Genomic DNA, 16,460 nt, shown 5'->3' with positions numbered 1-16,460 from the left:
AAACCACACAACACTCAATCTCAATTAAGAACTTTAATGTCCTGCTCCCGCAGGTATTTACACATCGCTTCTGCTCATAAATGCATTGAGCATCACCACTCTCTTCTGCCTCTTGCTAAACAGCAGGAACGAAAAGTACCAGAAGCAGTCCTCAAAAGGCCCCATCCGGTTCTTGTACGAAAATATCAAGCACGACCCCGTGTTGATCGACCTGTCCAGAATCATCTCCAGAAACCCCACAAACTCCTTTACATCCTCGCTGTTCTTGTGTGTTGTGCTGATCGAATATGCCACCTCCCGAAGCACCTCCTCCAGCGTCTTCCTTTCAAACGACCTCCACGGCTCCCCATGGAAGTCGTAGTCTGGAAACCGCAGCCCCAGCGCAGACTGCAGGTACCGGAGAGGCTTCTCCACATCCCTCTGTCCCCTCTGCTTCCTGCTCGACTTGCAGGAGTATGCCTCCACCTCGATGTTGAGCTGCGGATTGATGTCCTGGAGCTTCTGGAACAGTTTGTTTGTTTTCGATATGCAGCTCATCTCCAAATATCTCATCAAGGGCTGCCTGCCCCGGCCATAAATCCTGCCTCTGCTCCGCCCGTGTGCTCTGCCGTCCATAAGAAAATTTTACCGTGCCCTGCACTTCTGATGCTGGATCCGTTCTGCTTTCTCAAGATGTACTTAAACGAGAGGGTCGAGATAAAAACAAAGACCGGCGATGTCTATACAGGCACTCTGGAGGGGTTTGACGAGCACATCAACCTGATGCTGCAAAGCCACGATGTCCAGAACTCTGCAGGCCGCGTCCTGTTTCTGAGGGGCGAGAACATTCTCTTTGTCGCCATGTCCCCGACCCTCTGACCACGCCTGTTCCTTGCCGCCCTCCCTGTCCGTTTTTGTCCCCTGCAGATTTTGCTTCAAATCTTTGCATTCCAGAAGCCCTAATGAAGATCGAGGCATCCGAGCTCAGGCAGCTGAGTGTTGAGCAGCTCGAGGAGAAGGCCAGGGAGATCAAGGCCGACCTGGCAGCCCTCCGCCAGAAGAAGAACAGTGGAGATGTCGGAGAGGACGACATCAAGACAACCAGGAAGAATCTGGCTCGTCTGCTCACCATCCGCCGCGAGAAGATTCTTGAGAAGCTGGTCGACGAGTACAAGGGGATTCCTGTCCACAAGCTCCCAAACATCCTCAGGCCCAGGCTCAACAGGGCAAAGAGACAGGCCCTCACAAAGCACCAGCTCAGGAGGAAAACAGCAAGACAGAGAGCCAAAGAGCGTAAATTCCCGAAAGTCATATTTGCCTATAATGAATAAACTGCATTCTTCCATCTTGTCCTATCCTACCCTTGTCCATCTGAGTCTGCCGAGACTCCATCTCCCGTCTGCCCCGCGCTCAAACACCGCCTGCATCACAAACACATGTCTGGTCCATTTCCCCCCCTTCTGTCCTGCAATCTCCACTTCAAATCCAGACTCAAGCCTCCGTCTCCCAATACTCCCCACCGTCGAGACATTCCTGATGTCTACAACAGACATCCCAGAACCCCCTATCTCCTTCCACAGGCTGTGAATGTCTGCCGCCCCCTCCTCCGTCCATGGCCCAGACTCCCCCTGTCCTTCCATCCCTTCAAATATCCTGCTCAGCTGCTCATTCTCGATCTCTTCTATGTCCAGGTCATTCCACCCCACTCCAAATCCCCGCCTGATCCAAGAGTAAACTCTCCATCCCATTCCCATGAGGCTGGGCCTGAACTGGACCAGTCCCCCGGCCCTCCTGTCTCTGCCGCTTTCCCCCTCACTCTTCCGGATCCCTCCGTAGTACTGCGGAATCCTGAACATCCTGTTCAGTCTCTTCTGGAACTCCCTCTGTCCCCGCCACACTCTCCCAATCCCTGCTGCCTCCAGTGCAAGTCCCATCGAGGCATCCGAAAGCCTCATTACTCTCCCCGATATCTCCCCAGCCCTCTGTCCGAGCCAGAACACACCGGTCTTCTCCACCCCTTCTCTCCACTCGCTCCACTCCCTTGCAATCCGCGAGCATGCATCCTTGAGCCTGGCGTTGCCATCAAACTCCTTCCTGAGATTCTGTCCAAGCACCCCTGCCCAGTCCAAGGCTGTCTTCCACAGGTGTCCCATTTCCAGGGCTTCTGCACCAAGGGATTACATCCCAGACAACCTGGCGGCGGATGAAGGCACCTCTGCGGGATGAGTGGTCGCCCATGCACAGAAGTGACCAATAGGCCTCTGCCAGACACATCAAAAACTATTAAATACATCCAAAACACTTCCTTTCAAAATGGCTTTTTTCCCCGGGGTTGAAGGAAGTAGTGTAATTGCAGTTCTCCACACATTCTCCATTGTCCTTCTGGTTTTTGTGATTGCCATTACAGTTATAAAAACACTTCCTCGGATGATTAGTGGAAGGAAGAGCAAGAGCAGAGGGATGGTTGGGAAGAGAATAGACAAGTCGTTTGCAAAGACAGAGTCGAAAATCAAGAGAAGCTAGATTGTAGGAGGGAGTCTGGGAAGAAATAAGCCCTGGCAAGAAAGCCCATGGAAGCCTTTGGGCTGGACGAGCTGGCGCTTGTGAGAAATGGGATAGCAAACGGACTCCGGGCGGATCTGAGGAAGAATGGAGAAGCAAGAAGGACAAACGTAGTCCATACAGACATAGCACAAAGTGATGGAAGCATCAAGATTAGACGTGGGCTATCTGAGATAGAAGTATCTGTACAGTTCAAGGAGACTGCCGAAACCCTGGAAGCTTCCGGGATACTCAAAGAAAACTTTGATGGAAACGAATTCTCTGCTGAGTCTATAGAATTTTCTAAAATTGCAATTCCAAATACCATTTCCTCTATAATTTTGGATTTGCTAGCTCCATATAAAATAGGCATAAGAATAGAGTTCAGCATACTAAGTAATGATGGAAACATTTTTGATTTATTTTTTATCAGTCTTGGTGCTTTGCTCGAAAATCTTGATATTCCTATAGTAGGTAATCTGAAAGAAACGGAAAAACAAAAAATAAGCATCCCAACCTCGAAAACAGTTGCTTTGTTTGACAATGGCCATTTTGTGATGGATCCAACAAGAATTGAGGAAGAAGCGTCTTGTGGACTAATACATATATTTAGTAACAATGAAGGTATATTGATGGGCTGTTTTTGCGAAGGAATTTGTAATTTTGAAGAAAAAACACTTTCAAGTATTATACAGGAGATTATATCTAAAACATATCTAATCCGTTAAATAAACGTAGATATTTTTCCAAACTGGTTTTAAGATTTGGGACGGTCGTTCTTCCATTGCACTTACTCACGGTTCTTAGAATGTACGTCTGCAGCCCTTCCTCTAAGTGCTCTGCGCATTTTTCTCCAATATCTCTGTTCAACCCCAATATGGTAGAACATTCTTTAAACCGTTCTAGAACCTCGTCTTTTGTTATCATTTTACCGAGTAATCTATATGACAGATGCATTGTATTGGCATAATATTTTGTTGGGATATTTTCTTTCTCGAACAAAGTGTCGTTTCTTTGAGCTTCTTCCCTTTTCCTTCTATTTTCTAACAATAAGTCTCCCTGAAGGAATTCTTTATCCAAGAAAGTACCAACGTTGAACTTTTTTGTAGGTCCAATAACTTCGAACTGATTCCTAAGTTCTAACAATATCTTGAAAAGGAAGCTATTATATGCTTTTAAAGATATGTTTTCACTCTTGAGGATTTTTATTACCTGGTCTTTAGACACTTTGTATTTAAGATTTTCTATTACAAGAGATTTGATTTTTGTTTTCATCGTTCGATTCGGAAAGGGGTAGTTTGGAGGATACATACATCTACTTACACATAGTATGTATCCCTTTAATTTTAACTGTAAATATCAAGAGACCCAACTAATGACTCAAGAAAAACTATGGCTTGAACTACCGCTGCTTGTGAAGTTCTTATGTTCATTATAGACACGGTATCTTCTTGTTTTTCTTCTTCAATGGCTTTTACAAGAATTGACTCTATCAAAAATTGAATTTTTTCATTGACTTCCCACACTTGAACTTCCCCGCTTACTAAAGTTTCACCTATACAAACTAGTCCGTATGCAAGTTCTTTTAGTGTTCTTTTCTCTTTACAAATATCGCAAGGTTCTAGGGTTTGTGTAGCCCATGAACAATTTTCACAAAGTATGGATTTTTGTTTTGAGCTTTCAAAACCATCTTCGTCTTCCATCATTTCATCTACCTCTTCATCTTCGTCTTCCTCCTCTTCATTCCTTTCCTCACTTTTATTTATGATATCATCAACAGCTTGCTCTATATCTTCCATCTGTTCTTTTATAAATTCTAAAATCTTCATGCTGGTCATACCATTAAATCTCTCTAGATTGTCCTCAGGCGGATCCTCAAACTCAAAAAGCGCAAAGCCCCCTCGTATGCACAAAATAGTCTTGATCGAAAGAATACATGTACATTTGAGAGCTCTCATACTTTACTGCTAAAAATTCAAGTATATACTCCTCAAATTTACGGGCATTTTTTGTTGGTTGGTTAAAGGAAACTGAAAGGAGCTATGTCCTTTTTAAACAATTAGCAAAGGCGGGATAATTATAACCGATTATGGAAACTCTTAAGGAGAATATGATGATCCCTTAACGCCAATGGATTAGGCTAAAGGCCATCTTTTATATCCAACGCCTAGTAGAAGTATCCTTTTCAGAAAATTTAATGATTGAGATTTTGCTTTAAGCATTTTGGCATTGTTAGTATTAAGGGCTTATTTTCAATATAACCCTTGATTTTAGAGGTTTTAATTATAACGTTGTTAGAAAACGGGAGAAATGGAAGATGAGGCAGAAAGAAGGCGTAGGACAGTGACATAAGGAGATATTGATATGAAACAAGATAAACAATTCTTTGTTTTGTGTCTTGGATATAAAAACAAATGGTAATAAACAAATAAAGATGAATGCCCAAAGTGATAAGGAACTGTTTGAGTTTCTATCCAATGCCCCAAAGGAGTTTCGGGACGGTGAAAGAATCAAGAAGTTTCAGCTGAAGAATGGAGATTATATTCATTGTGTATTATGGAACATGCATTTCTTCATTACAGGGACAGACATAGTGAAAATACTAGTTTGGAGGTTCCAAAATGCTGGAAGATGCCTTACAAGTCTAAAAAAATTTGAGGAGGGAGTGTTTTCTGATCTGAGAAACTTGAAACCGGGGATAGATGCAACGCTTGAGGGTCCTAGAAGCGAGTTTTTGGAGTTTCTATACAAGAACGGTTGCATAAGAACTCAAAAGAAGCAGAAGGTTTTTTACTGGTATAGTGTCCCACACGACGCTTTGTTTTGTGATGCATTAGAAAGGGATTTGAGACGGGAAACAAACCTATTTACGTATAATAAGTATATTAATAATCTCACAAGAAATAGCATGTTGCCTCATGGAATGGTTGGATTTGTAAGCCATACAAGGCAGAATAGCAAAAGAATGGGAGGAGATGTGGACCCGCGATATTTAAGGGGGATAGAAAATAAAGTCCTGCCAATGGGGATGATGTACAGCCAGGGAAGGACGATGCCACAGCAGGATATCCTTTTCGACCAGCAAATGCAGAAAAAAACACCTACTGCACCATCTGTTCCAAAATCATCTCCAAATATATATGACAAGCAATTCGAGGAAATACAGAAAAATGGATTTTTGGAACAGGCTTTTCCCGCATTCAACATTAAGGATAAATTGTTTTCATCAGGAGATCAACAGCTGGAGTATGATCTCCATCGAACAGATGGCCTATGTAATGATTTATTCAGCACTGCAATAATAGAAAAGCCTTCAGTAAACCTAGATGCAGCTTCTCCTAAGCGGAGTAAAGACTATAACATAGCACCATCTTCATTCCTTGAAGACCTTCCTGATGGATTTTCGCTTGACGACTTTGACTTCCTCAAGAATCGGGCGGAAAAGAGAGGAAGAGAGGACGAAACTAGAAGTTCTCTCAAGGAAGGAGCTAACCAAAGGATTCCCCATGATGGCGTCACTTTGATTCCAAACGCGAAAGGTAGTCTCCAAAAATAGAATAAACTTAAAAGACCATTTATATTGACTGGAATCTTAAGAAATCGATATGAGAGGTGATGCCCATAAAATTCTGAAGTATGGTTTCCAATAATAAGGTTATCTGCCATCTATAGAAAGAAGAATAGAATTTACAATCTTTTCGCTGAACAGCAGTTTCAAGTCGCTCAGTGTTTCAAAGAAATTCCCCCCGCTTACAAAATCTACAATTGCTTGAGCTCTCTTATCTCCAACTTTCGGTAGCTTTTTTATGTCGAAGAAATTTCCCCTATTAAGAATTTCCAAGACATCTTCCTTTGGAACTTCAGGTTTTTTTCGAGATTTCTTAAGAAGAATCCCTATCTTTTCTATTTTCTGTCTGATGAAGTCATTATCACAGAACTTTTGCATAGTTTTGTAATCCTCAAGAGCCAATCGATACTTTTGGGCTAGTTCAAGCTCCTGAGCTCTTTTTAGAAATGCCCTATAGCTTTTTTCTTTCGTGCGTGGAGATAATACAATATCGGGCTTTTCAAGAAGAGTTTTTAGAATCAATGAGCTCCCATTGGTAGTTTGTCCTGAACTTTTTGGATGTTTGCTTTTATCTGTTTTAGAAATGCATTTCCTGCTATCTTCCTCCTGTTTTTTATCGGTAGACTGGGCCTTTTTTCTTTTCTTCCCGTTTTCTCCCGGGGCTTCTCTTGGAAAAAGCCCAAAAAGTAAAGATTCTTGATTAGAGCTATTCTCTTTTTCCCTCTTTCGCACAATCATATCATTCTCTCTTTGAATGTTGAACTTCATATTTGTCTTTAAAGATAAAGGTCTCCTTTCAGCAGCATTGGAAGAGCCTTTCCCTTTATTCTTCAAGCTCTTATTTCTAGGTATAGTTTCAAGTACGTTTACAATACTTCTAGATTTCGATGCAAAGCTAAGAGTGTTTATCGAGTCTCCCAGACTGGACAGATCTCCGACAACATTGGCAATTATATAACAGAGACTATTTCCCCCAAGGGAGTCTTGCAGTAGTCTTGTCAGCTTGCTGTCTCTATAAGGTATTCTTTTCTCCCCTTTAAGAATGGCATTTACGACTTTTCCTAGAACAAAAAGGCTTCTATTGATGCTATTTGATTCTGTAAGCCTAATTCCTTCGTTTCCCGTTTTCCTATTATTTTCCGACCCTGCTAGGTCAATTAGATTGAGCTTGTGCTCTCCAACTCCTATTCTTAATATTCCATGGCTTCTACTACTACTCTTATTGAGCCTTGTTTCTGCCGTAGTTCTGTTTTTGGTTCCTCGCCTAAACATCTCTTCAAATTCCTCTATACTTTCAACACGCTTGGTGAAGAGGCCTGGAATCACTATTGTTCCATTACACTCCCTTAGAACTAGCTCCTTGGGATCCAATAAGTCGTAAATTTTCTCATTGTATATTTCCATATAGGAAACGAGAAATCCTCCATGTGTTAGTACATCCTTCACCAGGTTGTACATCAGTCCATGGGATTTACTATGGCCAACCATGGTGTGTGTTTTTCCTGCTCCTGTGCTACCATAGCAGAATAATGTTTGGTTATGCCCCTTTATAAGTTTTGGAACAATACATCTGAACCTCTCAAATACCTGGTCTTGAGTGGAGCTAGGCCCAAAAACTCCGTCAAACTCATATTTTACAGTCTCTCCACATTCTTTCGATACCAAAACAGTCCGGTCTGTGTATTTCAGAATACTTTTCCCAGGCTTTATACGTATGTAGGCTTGGATGGGTGCCTTTTCCATAACCTTCTTTTTGAGGGTGGTGAAAACAATCTGCTATCAATATTAGAATGTTCTGCCTAGAGATGTTTATTAGATACCTTCCATGAATCCCTTCATGAAAGAAGAACATCTGCAAGATATTCGAAAAAAAGTCACCGCAGAGCTAACCGAAATAAAGAGAGCCACTCTTGAGAAGATGAGGCAAAGGCTGAGAGAGGCATTTGACCTAATTCCGACGGAAGTGAAAGGGTTGCCATTTCTATCTCTTATTGAGGGGCTTGAAAGAAACTACACGGGTAAAGCAGTGATCCTTAAGAAAAATGAAGGGATAGTCTCCAGGAGGACTCCTAAAGACGTGAAGAAGAGGCCTTCTGTAATGTTGCAGGTCGAAGATCAATCATTTATATTTGACGGTGATGGCCTTAAGGTTGTTGGGCCATGGAATGGAAAGGAGTATAAGGGAATGGTTGAGGAAATTAACGGCATACTTAAAAAGCACATAACCAAACTATAAGTGTTAAGCCCAGATAAACATGTTTTTATTTACTCTTTATTGATATAAACTCCATTACCATACCAATCTCCTATGTAAGTACTTTTAACCTGTATTTTACAAAGTCTTCTTGGTCTCCGCAGCCTGGGGAAGAATAAAGCACAATCACCTTCATATTTCGACTATAGCTCAGGTTGGGTGCTATTTTTGGTGTAATCATAAAAAATTGCTCTTTACCTTCTTTACTAAGTGCAACCAAAATGTCATGGACTAATTTTTCATTCTCCTTGTCCATTCCTTGGTTTATTTCATCTACAAGACGAAATGGGGAAGGTCTATAATTCTGAATGGCTAGCAAAAACAAGATGATGGAAACCGACCTTTCACCCCCACTCTGTCTGTGGGAGTTTAAGACTTCAAAATCGTCACTTTCACGGAATTTGACCATTATGTTGAGCCTCCACTTGCAAGCATCAAGTCCTTCGTGAACAAATACAATCTTCCCATCTCCTCCGGCCTTTCTAAATAAATTTTTGAACTGTTCATCTATTCTGGATACCATTTCCTCAATCCTGCTAACAAGAATGCTCCTTATATTTGTCCCTTCTTTTTCAGTACGTTCCAACTCCTTAGAATACTCGGAGATATTTTCCTCAAGATCTTTTACATCCTGTTCTCTGATCTCAAATTCTCCCAGAGCTTTATGATCAATATTATAAAACCTTAGCTGGGCCTTTTCCTTAATTATTTCCTCATCAAGCTCATCCATTGTACTTGGAAGTAGGCTCAGAGCTTTATCATATTCCTCTGTTTTCTCTATCTTTTCGAGCCGTTCCTTCTTCTCCCCTATTGCTTTTTTAAGTTTAAAGTTCTCTTTCTTTTTTTCGATTATTTTCTTTTCTAATTCTTCACTTATTTCCTCTAGCGTCTTCTTGGATTCCGAGAAAAGTTCAATATCCTTCTTAATGTTCGTAATCTCTCTAAACAGCTTGGCTGCAGTACGAAACACATCGAAATATTCCTTCTCTGAAAGATATTCGCTAAGCTTATCACATTCCTTTTTCCATTTAACTTCTAACACTCTTCTAGCCTCCTTTATTCGGTCCTCTTCCTCGTCCAGGCCCTTTGCATCCAAAAGCATTTTTAGCTCAAGCCCTTTTCTGTCTATTGATCCCTTTAAGACCCGAATTTGTGTCTCCTTTCTTTTTATTTCCATCATTTGAGAATTGTACCAACTTCTTTCTTTATAAAGTCCCTGAAGTTCCTTGTCAATGACTTCCCCATCTTTCAAAATCTCCCTTAGCTTTTCTTCGTTCTCTCGTCTTGTCGAGTTCTTTTTTGACAATTCTTCTTCAATAGTCTCCAGCTCTTGGAGAGACAGGCTCTCCGAGAACAAATTCCGTGGCTTTAGAGGATTGTAAATAATGGCATGCTCTGAACCATATCTACTCTTCTTGATTTCAATGTATCTTCCTCCTGCTGCCATCTTTTTTACATTCGTTTTTCTGAATACTAGGCCCTCATCAACATTTTCCTTTGAAACAGGGATCTGATCAAAATGCCCAGCCACTATCAAGTAATTCATAATTTCCTCTCTACATTCTATAAAATCACTTAGCACTCCTTCAAAGCCTAACTCTTTCAATGTCTCCCTAGGAACACTTTCTTCTCCTTTATGAAGTCCTTCATTCATCTTGATAGCTTCAATGGCATTAATCATCCACTTCTTTTCATCCTTCATAATTCGAACAAAGGTTTCAAAGTCCTTTCCTGACTTGCAAATAAACGGTGACAGCGACTGGAACCCTAGAAAGTTTTCAACTTCAAGAGAGTATCTAGCATCCTTTATCCTTAGTTGAACAAATGGTGGCTCTATTATTTCATCCTTGAATAGATGTTTGTTTTCTCGAAGCCAGCATACAGCCTTGTATGTGTCATCATGATATCTTCTAAGCATTTGAAGCCTCATTTCATCCATCTCGTGGAACTTCTTCTTTTTTAGACTAAGGTCATCCACCAGTTTCTTCAGCTCAGAAGACTCGTGCTGGATTTTCCCTCTTATTCTCATTAGGTTGGACATTTTCTCTTCTAGAACCCCAATTCTAGCCTCGTCCAGTTTTGGAGGCTGTGGAGGAACTTCCACCTTGGAAATTTCATCTTGAAGACCTAAAATCTCCTTTTCCAGCCTTTCTGCATTTACTGTTCTTTTCTCCTTTTTGTTTTTGAGCGATTCTTCGTCTACCTTCAGTATTTCAGTTTCCTGCTGAACACTTCGAAGTCTTTCAACCAGATGAACTAAATTTTCATCGTACTCTCCAAGAATGTTGCATAACCTATCGCTTTCACTGTAAATTTCTGACGATCTTAGCTCCATTATTTTATTTTCAATCTTCAAACTCTCTTCTTTTTTCTCTTCAACTTGCTTCTTCAATGAACTTATATCTTTCTTAATGCTGGCATATTCATCCGTATAAAACTTATAGCGAATCCAGTCCTGCTTTTCATACATCATTCTTATCCTTTCCTCCTTTCTTTTCTTTTCACTGGCCTTTTCAACGTCTTTTTCTAGCACTTCTATTGCTCTTTTCACGCATTCTTTTTTTCGGACGCATGAGTCAAGCATATCTATCAACTTGTTTCTTCCTGTTTCTAACTCCTCTAACCTTCCCAATTTCTCCACAATCTCTTCCTCCCCCACTGCCCGCAGTAATTCTACTAAAAGATCTTCTGGGGAAAGCCTTGTAAACTCTGAAACCTTCTCTTGGGGAAGAAATTGACATAAATTTCCTATGTTCTCCTTAAGTCTTCCTATAAGTTCTTCGTACTCCATTTTTCTGCATGCCTTTCCATCAATAAAATATTTGCTTTGATTATCCTTGGATATATGTCTACTAATCTTGGTTTCTCTCCCCTCAATCCATACAACCACTTTTATTCTTGCTTCATTCTCTCCAAACTTCACATACTCTCCTATGCTTTTTCCTCTACCTATTATCCGAGGTGTTCCCCCAAACGCAAGGACCATTGCATTCGCTATACTACTCTTTCCAGATCCGTTGGGTCCCGCTATAAAATTAAAAGACGGACAGAACTTAAGAGATATCTTCCTAAATGTTTGAAAGTTCTCCAGCTCCATTGATACAACATTTCCATCCTTAAACCCCGGCATTAGGGATCGAAAACGAAATCTAATTTCCATTCATACACTCCATACTCCCAATCTTCGATGAAAGACGGTAAGGCAAATTTCAAAAGTATTTATTTTCGGTTCTCCATGGCCTTTCGGGCAGATTCCTGACATCTCAGTCGGTATTCTTCTTTATTCGTTTTATATATATCTGCAACCTCGGGCATCAAGGGATCATCGGCATTTGGATCATCAAGAAGGGTGAGAAGAGATAACAATACACTATTCAACGTAAGTGCAGGAGACCATTCTTTTCCGAGAATGTCTATGCAAATCATTCCTGAAGAATTTATATTTGGATGGTAGATAGGTGTCTGGAATGTTATCTTGGGAGGCTTGAAAGGATATTCGTTTGAAAATGTTATAAGAAGCTTGAAAATCCCTCCTTTGTAGACACTTTCTTCTGGAGCCGTAAGGTATGCTTCCCAGGTAAACAAGTCCCCTGAAACAAAGGGAATGATCTTGATGTACTTGGATGTTGAATCCTTCTTTTTCTCATCGCTCTTATCATTTTCAAGCAATGCATATTCTTTTTTTATCCTTTTAATTGCAGCACTATCAGAACCAGCTTCACCCATTACGAGGTTTGTGGGTTTCATTTTTCATAAAAACAAATATCTTGAGAAATCAGGATCTTGTTTCAATTTCTCCAACCGTGCATACATACCGAGATGGCAAGCCTAGGGATATTTTTGAAATGTTCTCCATTCCAGTATCTTCTGCAACCAAGGCAGCGTGTTTTCAACAAAAATAAGGAATAAAAAGACATCTGAAAATAATACTCTGTATCAGAATATGAGGGGTGAAGTAATGGGCTACGACATACACTACGAAGTTGGAAGAGGAGGTTTTGGAACAGTGTATAAGGTAAGAAAAAAAGTGGACTATAAAACTTATGCACTAAAAATAGAAAACAATACAGCGAGAACCCGAAGGAGAGCCATGGTCGACGAAATACAGGCCTATAGGGAGCTTCAGGGTTGTGATGGAATCCCGCATCTTGTGGACTATGGTTTTTATAAGGGCCTGGCTTTTCTTGTCCTCCCTCTCTTTAGATATTCATTGAAGGACGTCCTAGAAAGAAATCCAAAATTCTTCACAAGGAAATCAGCCACAATCCTTGGAAAGAAGCTTCTTAGCATCATCGAGTTGATACACGGGAGAGGAAGACTATATAGGGATATCAAGCCTGAGAACATCATGTTTGATCACAATAATAAGATATATCTCATAGATTTTGGCATGTCTATGCCCTACCTCGAGGACAATGGAGATCACATCCCTGAGCTAAGGGGAAGAAGTATTTCGGGAACTCTCTGGTATATGTCGATAAACACTCATAAAGGAGTGGAGCAATCCAGAAGAGACGATATTGAAAGTTTGTTTTATCTTTTGATCCTTCTCTATAAGTCAGAATTGCCATGGGTTGAAGTTGGAATTTCCATGTCAAAAAGACAGAAAACGAAAACTCAAAAGGTAAAAGAAAGTCTATCCATTCATGAGTTATGCGATGGGATAAGCGGAAAGGAGCATCTTATAAAATTCTTCGAATATGTCCGACGTCTGGAATTCCTAGAGAAACCTGACTATCGATACCTGAACAGTCTTTTGGACAAAGTTCTCTGCTACAAAAAAGAATTTTGGAATTATAAAGAAACAGATAGTGGAGAAATCAAAGAAAGCACCGGACTTATTGCGGTTTCTTTGTGGTATAAACTTATATCCATTCTCTGTCCTTTTTCCATTGAATAGAATACAATACTTGTTACAAAACTGAAGAAAAAACGGCCTTTTGTTAATCTCCTTGTTATGAAATATAAACTCACAGCAATATTAAAAATTCATAACAGTTGGATAAAATCATTAGATATAGATCCTTATGATGCTCTCCTTGCATCTTCGTCTATGGACGGAACAACAAGAATCGTGGACATAGGGACAAAGCAGCTTTTAGCCACTATTCCTCTGAAAAGTGTCTGTGAGGAGATCAAGTTCAGCAAGATTCATCCGTATACTTTTTGCGCCTTACTCGATGGATTGATTAAGTGTTATGATCTTGTCGACAGGGAATTTATAAGAGAGTATTACGGGCACATGTCTTCTGTTCTATGTCTAGATACATACGATAGAAGGATCTTCAGTGGATCTTCCGATTGTACTGTGCGAGTTTGGGACATTAGAGCCAGAAACGATGTATCTGTCATGAAAGGACATAGTCTTCCAGTTACTCATGTCATGTTCGACAACGGGTTTATCTACAGTTGTTCTATGGATGGGAGCGTACGTCTCTGGGATGAGAGAAGCAACAGCACTGCTATCGCTGCTTTTCCTTCAAGTGTTACTTCTATGTGTACATGTGGAGGTTCGTTATTTGTTTCGACTGGGAAGAAAGTATTTGAATGCAAAGATGGTTCCTATGAAATCGGATTGGGGCTAAACGCCCTGTCATTGGGGAGCTATAGCGACAGTCACTATTTAGTCGGGAGTGAGAAGTGTATTTTTATAAAATCTAGAATGAAGGGAGGACCAGACTACCAGCTTGAAACAGCAGGACCAGCCAATGTTCTAAAGACTACGGCTAACAAGGAGAAAATAATTAGTGGAGGAGTAGACAAAAACATAGAGTTTTTGGAAAAAGATCAACATATTTAGTTATTTTAGCATAGCAACGATTTCCTGCACTTTTCCTTCCCAGATCTCGTATTTTTCCTTGAGCTTCTGAATTTCTTCTTTCTGTAGCGCTCTTGGAATAAGGCTGTCGAAGTAAAGAATTCCCTTCTCTCCGTCAATCCATCCGCTTATAAGCCCCAGGCCAAAGGACTTTAAGATGATGTAGATAACCATCTTGTTTGGTATCTTCAACAACTCTTCAACCTTCTTGATCGATACTTTCTTTTCGGCCTCCGAAAAGCATATATTTATTAGGGCTATCATATAGGCCTTTTCTTTGACTACGTCGGCGTTACTTCCAAAGATCTCAGTAAATTTCCCATACTTTTCTTCCAGTCTCTCTACATTTCCTTCTCTAAACATTAAGAATATTTCCTTCAGATCCCTATTATTCATTTTATCGAACCCAGGCAGTGATGTTATTAAGGTAAAGTTGAAAAATTCTTTGCTAAGTAAAGCATACTCCACAAGACAATCCATCAATTCCTCAGACCCCGATAAGTTTACATATCTTAGGAGATGAGAAAAAGCTTCTTCAACATTCTGAATCTTTTGGTACAATTTAAACCCAAAAAAATTATACATAATTCTCACGTTCTTTGGCATTCTAAAACCTTTCCACTCAAATAGCTTCTTTTCAATCCCCCTGAGTTCACCTATCTCAATTAGAAGTAGGCATCTTTTCATTTCCAGAAACATCTTCTCTACTTCGAAGGTTTCAGAATACAGAACAGAGTTTCTTATAGTTTCTTCTCCAAGTGCTAAGACTCTTATGCCTTCTTCCGGATTCAATCTCTCCGAAAACGCGAGAAAGACTTCGTATGAAGATCTAGGATGAATTTGCCCTGCGCTTTCTAGAAAAGCGTCCAAGAGCTCGTTTAAAGGAAAAGAATCCATGGAATCGATTATTGCATTACAAAATTGCATCCATTTCCTTTCCTTCTGAAGTTCCTTTATCCTATTCAATTCCATTGGGGCATTCCATAAACAAACTTTTATTTTAATGACCTTTACTTCTCTTTGGTTAAACCTTACTTTTGTAATACGTCTTCTTACAGTTTCTTACCATCTTCTGGCCAAATAGTTGCTGAAGAGTTTCCATTTGGTTTCTCTTTCTTTGTACCTTGCGAAGTTTTCTCTCTTTTCAGGGATGTTCTTTCTCCATATCAATCCAAGCGATAAATAAAGATGTCACAACAAACAAACATGAAAAACATACCAACTATAGTTAGAAATCTCGGGACAATTAACATCAAGAACCGTGTGGGATTTTCTTCTGTTCCAGACCAAGTAAGGGAAAGTTCGATGGCTAGGGGATTTGAGCTAAATGTATTGGCTGTTGGAAGAAGAGGACTTGGCACATCCACACTAATCAACTCGATATTTGCTGCGCCTTTGGTTGATAAGAAAAGGCCGAACACAATCACAGTAACAAGAAACGAGATTGTTGAAAACGATATTTCTTTAGACATCTCTATTGTGACATACCACGAGCTAGACATAAGCCCAGTCCTAGATTACATAAATGCCATGAACAGAGAATATTTTGACAATGAGCAAGGCCTCTACAAAACATTTAAGGACAACAGAATCCATGTCTGTCTTTATCTTCTTCCATCCGACACGCTTACAGACCAAGAGATAAAAAACATGTACGAGCTTTCTCAGTGCTGTAATCTCGTACCAATAATACCAAAGGCGGACATGTACACTCCTGACGAGTTGGCTTGCGTTAAGGAGTCTGTAAAGCAAATCTTATCAGAAAACAACATATTTTTCTTTGTACCATACTTCAACGAGAACGATGGAGATCTCACGGAAGAGATTACAGACATAGTTGAAAACATGCCTTTTGCAGTAATTGCAAGCGAAACCATGTATGAACACGGGGGAGAGATTGTACGAGGAAGAAAATATATTTGGGGATTCATTAATATAGATCTTGAGGAGAGTAATGACTTTAAGAGACTCCAACGCCTTCTTATATATACAAATCTTGACGAGCTAGTAACAAAGACAAACCACATGTTCTACAATACCTATAGGAAGAAGATTTTCGACATTGAAAAAGACTGTGGAGCAATGAAAGAAGCTAGATATCTCAAGCTCAGGACCGAAACCATAAGGATCCTCAACGATAAGTATGAGAGCAGGATAAAAGCTCTAAGGGAGGAAGAAATAGAGATGGAAAGATTTTATAATGAAAAGCTAAGTGAAGGAGGCCATGAGATAAATGATCTCGGCAAGCAGGTAGAAAAATCCCTCCAGGTAGAATAGATTCTATGAATATCCACTCTGTC

At 40.3% G+C, this 16,460-nt stretch overlaps 17 protein-coding genes across 17 annotated transcripts; 9 read left to right on the top strand and 8 right to left on the bottom strand.

Annotated features, from left to right (window-relative positions):
• Positions 1-57: 57 nt before the first annotated feature.
• On the bottom strand, positions 58-552 carry Eint_112000 (MAF transcription factor-like protein; the record flags this gene model as incomplete). Its single annotated transcript, XM_003074013.1, has 1 exon — positions 58-552. The coding sequence occupies one exon, from the start codon at positions 550-552 to the stop codon at positions 58-60; it is 495 nt and encodes a 164-aa protein (XP_003074059.1).
• Positions 553-645: 93 nt separating this feature from the next.
• On the top strand, positions 646-858 carry Eint_111990 (Sm-like protein; the record flags this gene model as incomplete). The annotated part of the gene is made up of 1 exon (XM_003074012.1): positions 646-858. One exon carries the CDS (start codon positions 646-648, stop codon positions 856-858), a length of 213 nt encoding a protein of 70 aa, XP_003074058.1.
• An 83-nt stretch (positions 859-941) lies between these two features.
• Positions 942-1,310, top strand: Eint_111980 (60S ribosomal protein L35; the record flags this gene model as incomplete). Its single annotated transcript, XM_003074011.1, has 1 exon — positions 942-1,310. One exon carries the CDS (start codon positions 942-944, stop codon positions 1,308-1,310), a length of 369 nt encoding a protein of 122 aa, XP_003074057.1.
• A 21-nt stretch (positions 1,311-1,331) lies between these two features.
• Positions 1,332-2,132, bottom strand: Eint_111970 (uncharacterized protein; the record flags this gene model as incomplete). Its single annotated transcript, XM_003074010.1, has 1 exon — positions 1,332-2,132. One exon carries the CDS (start codon positions 2,130-2,132, stop codon positions 1,332-1,334), a length of 801 nt encoding a protein of 266 aa, XP_003074056.1.
• Positions 2,133-2,292: 160 nt separating this feature from the next.
• Positions 2,293-2,502, top strand: Eint_111965 (uncharacterized protein; the record flags this gene model as incomplete). The annotated part of the gene is made up of 1 exon (XM_009163657.1): positions 2,293-2,502. One exon carries the CDS (start codon positions 2,293-2,295, stop codon positions 2,500-2,502), a length of 210 nt encoding a protein of 69 aa, XP_009161921.1.
• A 47-nt stretch (positions 2,503-2,549) lies between these two features.
• Positions 2,550-3,248, top strand: Eint_111960 (uncharacterized protein; the record flags this gene model as incomplete). Its single annotated transcript, XM_003074009.1, has 1 exon — positions 2,550-3,248. The coding sequence occupies one exon, from the start codon at positions 2,550-2,552 to the stop codon at positions 3,246-3,248; it is 699 nt and encodes a 232-aa protein (XP_003074055.1).
• Eint_111950 (uncharacterized protein) lies at positions 3,226-3,795 on the bottom strand (the record flags this gene model as incomplete). Its single annotated transcript, XM_003074008.2, has 1 exon — positions 3,226-3,795. The coding sequence occupies one exon, from the start codon at positions 3,793-3,795 to the stop codon at positions 3,226-3,228; it is 570 nt and encodes a 189-aa protein (XP_003074054.2).
• Positions 3,796-3,866: 71 nt separating this feature from the next.
• On the bottom strand, positions 3,867-4,478 carry Eint_111940 (uncharacterized protein; the record flags this gene model as incomplete). Its single annotated transcript, XM_003074007.1, has 1 exon — positions 3,867-4,478. One exon carries the CDS (start codon positions 4,476-4,478, stop codon positions 3,867-3,869), a length of 612 nt encoding a protein of 203 aa, XP_003074053.1.
• Positions 4,479-4,954: 476 nt separating this feature from the next.
• Eint_111930 (Ste12 transcription factor) lies at positions 4,955-6,076 on the top strand (the record flags this gene model as incomplete). Its single annotated transcript, XM_003074006.1, has 1 exon — positions 4,955-6,076. The coding sequence occupies one exon, from the start codon at positions 4,955-4,957 to the stop codon at positions 6,074-6,076; it is 1,122 nt and encodes a 373-aa protein (XP_003074052.1).
• Positions 6,077-6,175: 99 nt separating this feature from the next.
• On the bottom strand, positions 6,176-7,831 carry Eint_111920 (kinesin-like DNA-binding protein; the record flags this gene model as incomplete). Its single annotated transcript, XM_003074005.1, has 1 exon — positions 6,176-7,831. The coding sequence occupies one exon, from the start codon at positions 7,829-7,831 to the stop codon at positions 6,176-6,178; it is 1,656 nt and encodes a 551-aa protein (XP_003074051.1).
• An 82-nt stretch (positions 7,832-7,913) lies between these two features.
• Positions 7,914-8,324, top strand: Eint_111910 (uncharacterized protein; the record flags this gene model as incomplete). Its single annotated transcript, XM_003074004.1, has 1 exon — positions 7,914-8,324. The coding sequence occupies one exon, from the start codon at positions 7,914-7,916 to the stop codon at positions 8,322-8,324; it is 411 nt and encodes a 136-aa protein (XP_003074050.1).
• Positions 8,325-8,394: 70 nt separating this feature from the next.
• Positions 8,395-11,472, bottom strand: Eint_111900 (chromosome segregation ATPase; the record flags this gene model as incomplete). The annotated part of the gene is made up of 1 exon (XM_003074003.1): positions 8,395-11,472. One exon carries the CDS (start codon positions 11,470-11,472, stop codon positions 8,395-8,397), a length of 3,078 nt encoding a protein of 1,025 aa, XP_003074049.1.
• An 89-nt stretch (positions 11,473-11,561) lies between these two features.
• On the bottom strand, positions 11,562-12,089 carry Eint_111890 (ubiquitin conjugating enzyme E2; the record flags this gene model as incomplete). Its single annotated transcript, XM_003074002.1, has 1 exon — positions 11,562-12,089. One exon carries the CDS (start codon positions 12,087-12,089, stop codon positions 11,562-11,564), a length of 528 nt encoding a protein of 175 aa, XP_003074048.1.
• Positions 12,090-12,285: 196 nt separating this feature from the next.
• Positions 12,286-13,242, top strand: Eint_111880 (caseine kinase 1; the record flags this gene model as incomplete). Its single annotated transcript, XM_003074001.1, has 1 exon — positions 12,286-13,242. The coding sequence occupies one exon, from the start codon at positions 12,286-12,288 to the stop codon at positions 13,240-13,242; it is 957 nt and encodes a 318-aa protein (XP_003074047.1).
• A 57-nt stretch (positions 13,243-13,299) lies between these two features.
• On the top strand, positions 13,300-14,142 carry Eint_111870 (putative WD40 domain-containing protein; the record flags this gene model as incomplete). The annotated part of the gene is made up of 1 exon (XM_003074000.1): positions 13,300-14,142. The coding sequence occupies one exon, from the start codon at positions 13,300-13,302 to the stop codon at positions 14,140-14,142; it is 843 nt and encodes a 280-aa protein (XP_003074046.1).
• On the bottom strand, positions 14,143-15,132 carry Eint_111860 (uncharacterized protein; the record flags this gene model as incomplete). The annotated part of the gene is made up of 1 exon (XM_003073999.1): positions 14,143-15,132. One exon carries the CDS (start codon positions 15,130-15,132, stop codon positions 14,143-14,145), a length of 990 nt encoding a protein of 329 aa, XP_003074045.1.
• Positions 15,133-15,366: 234 nt separating this feature from the next.
• Eint_111850 (septin-like protein) lies at positions 15,367-16,437 on the top strand (the record flags this gene model as incomplete). The annotated part of the gene is made up of 1 exon (XM_003073998.2): positions 15,367-16,437. One exon carries the CDS (start codon positions 15,367-15,369, stop codon positions 16,435-16,437), a length of 1,071 nt encoding a protein of 356 aa, XP_003074044.2.
• Positions 16,438-16,460: the final 23 nt, after the last annotated feature.

Source organism: Encephalitozoon intestinalis, chromosome XI (assembly GCF_000146465.1).
Source record: "Encephalitozoon intestinalis ATCC 50506 chromosome XI, complete sequence".
Lineage (NCBI taxonomy): Eukaryota > Fungi > Microsporidia > Unikaryonidae > Encephalitozoon > Encephalitozoon intestinalis.
Note: the sequence above shows the minus strand (reverse complement) of the source record. Positions and strands in the feature narration are given on the sequence as shown.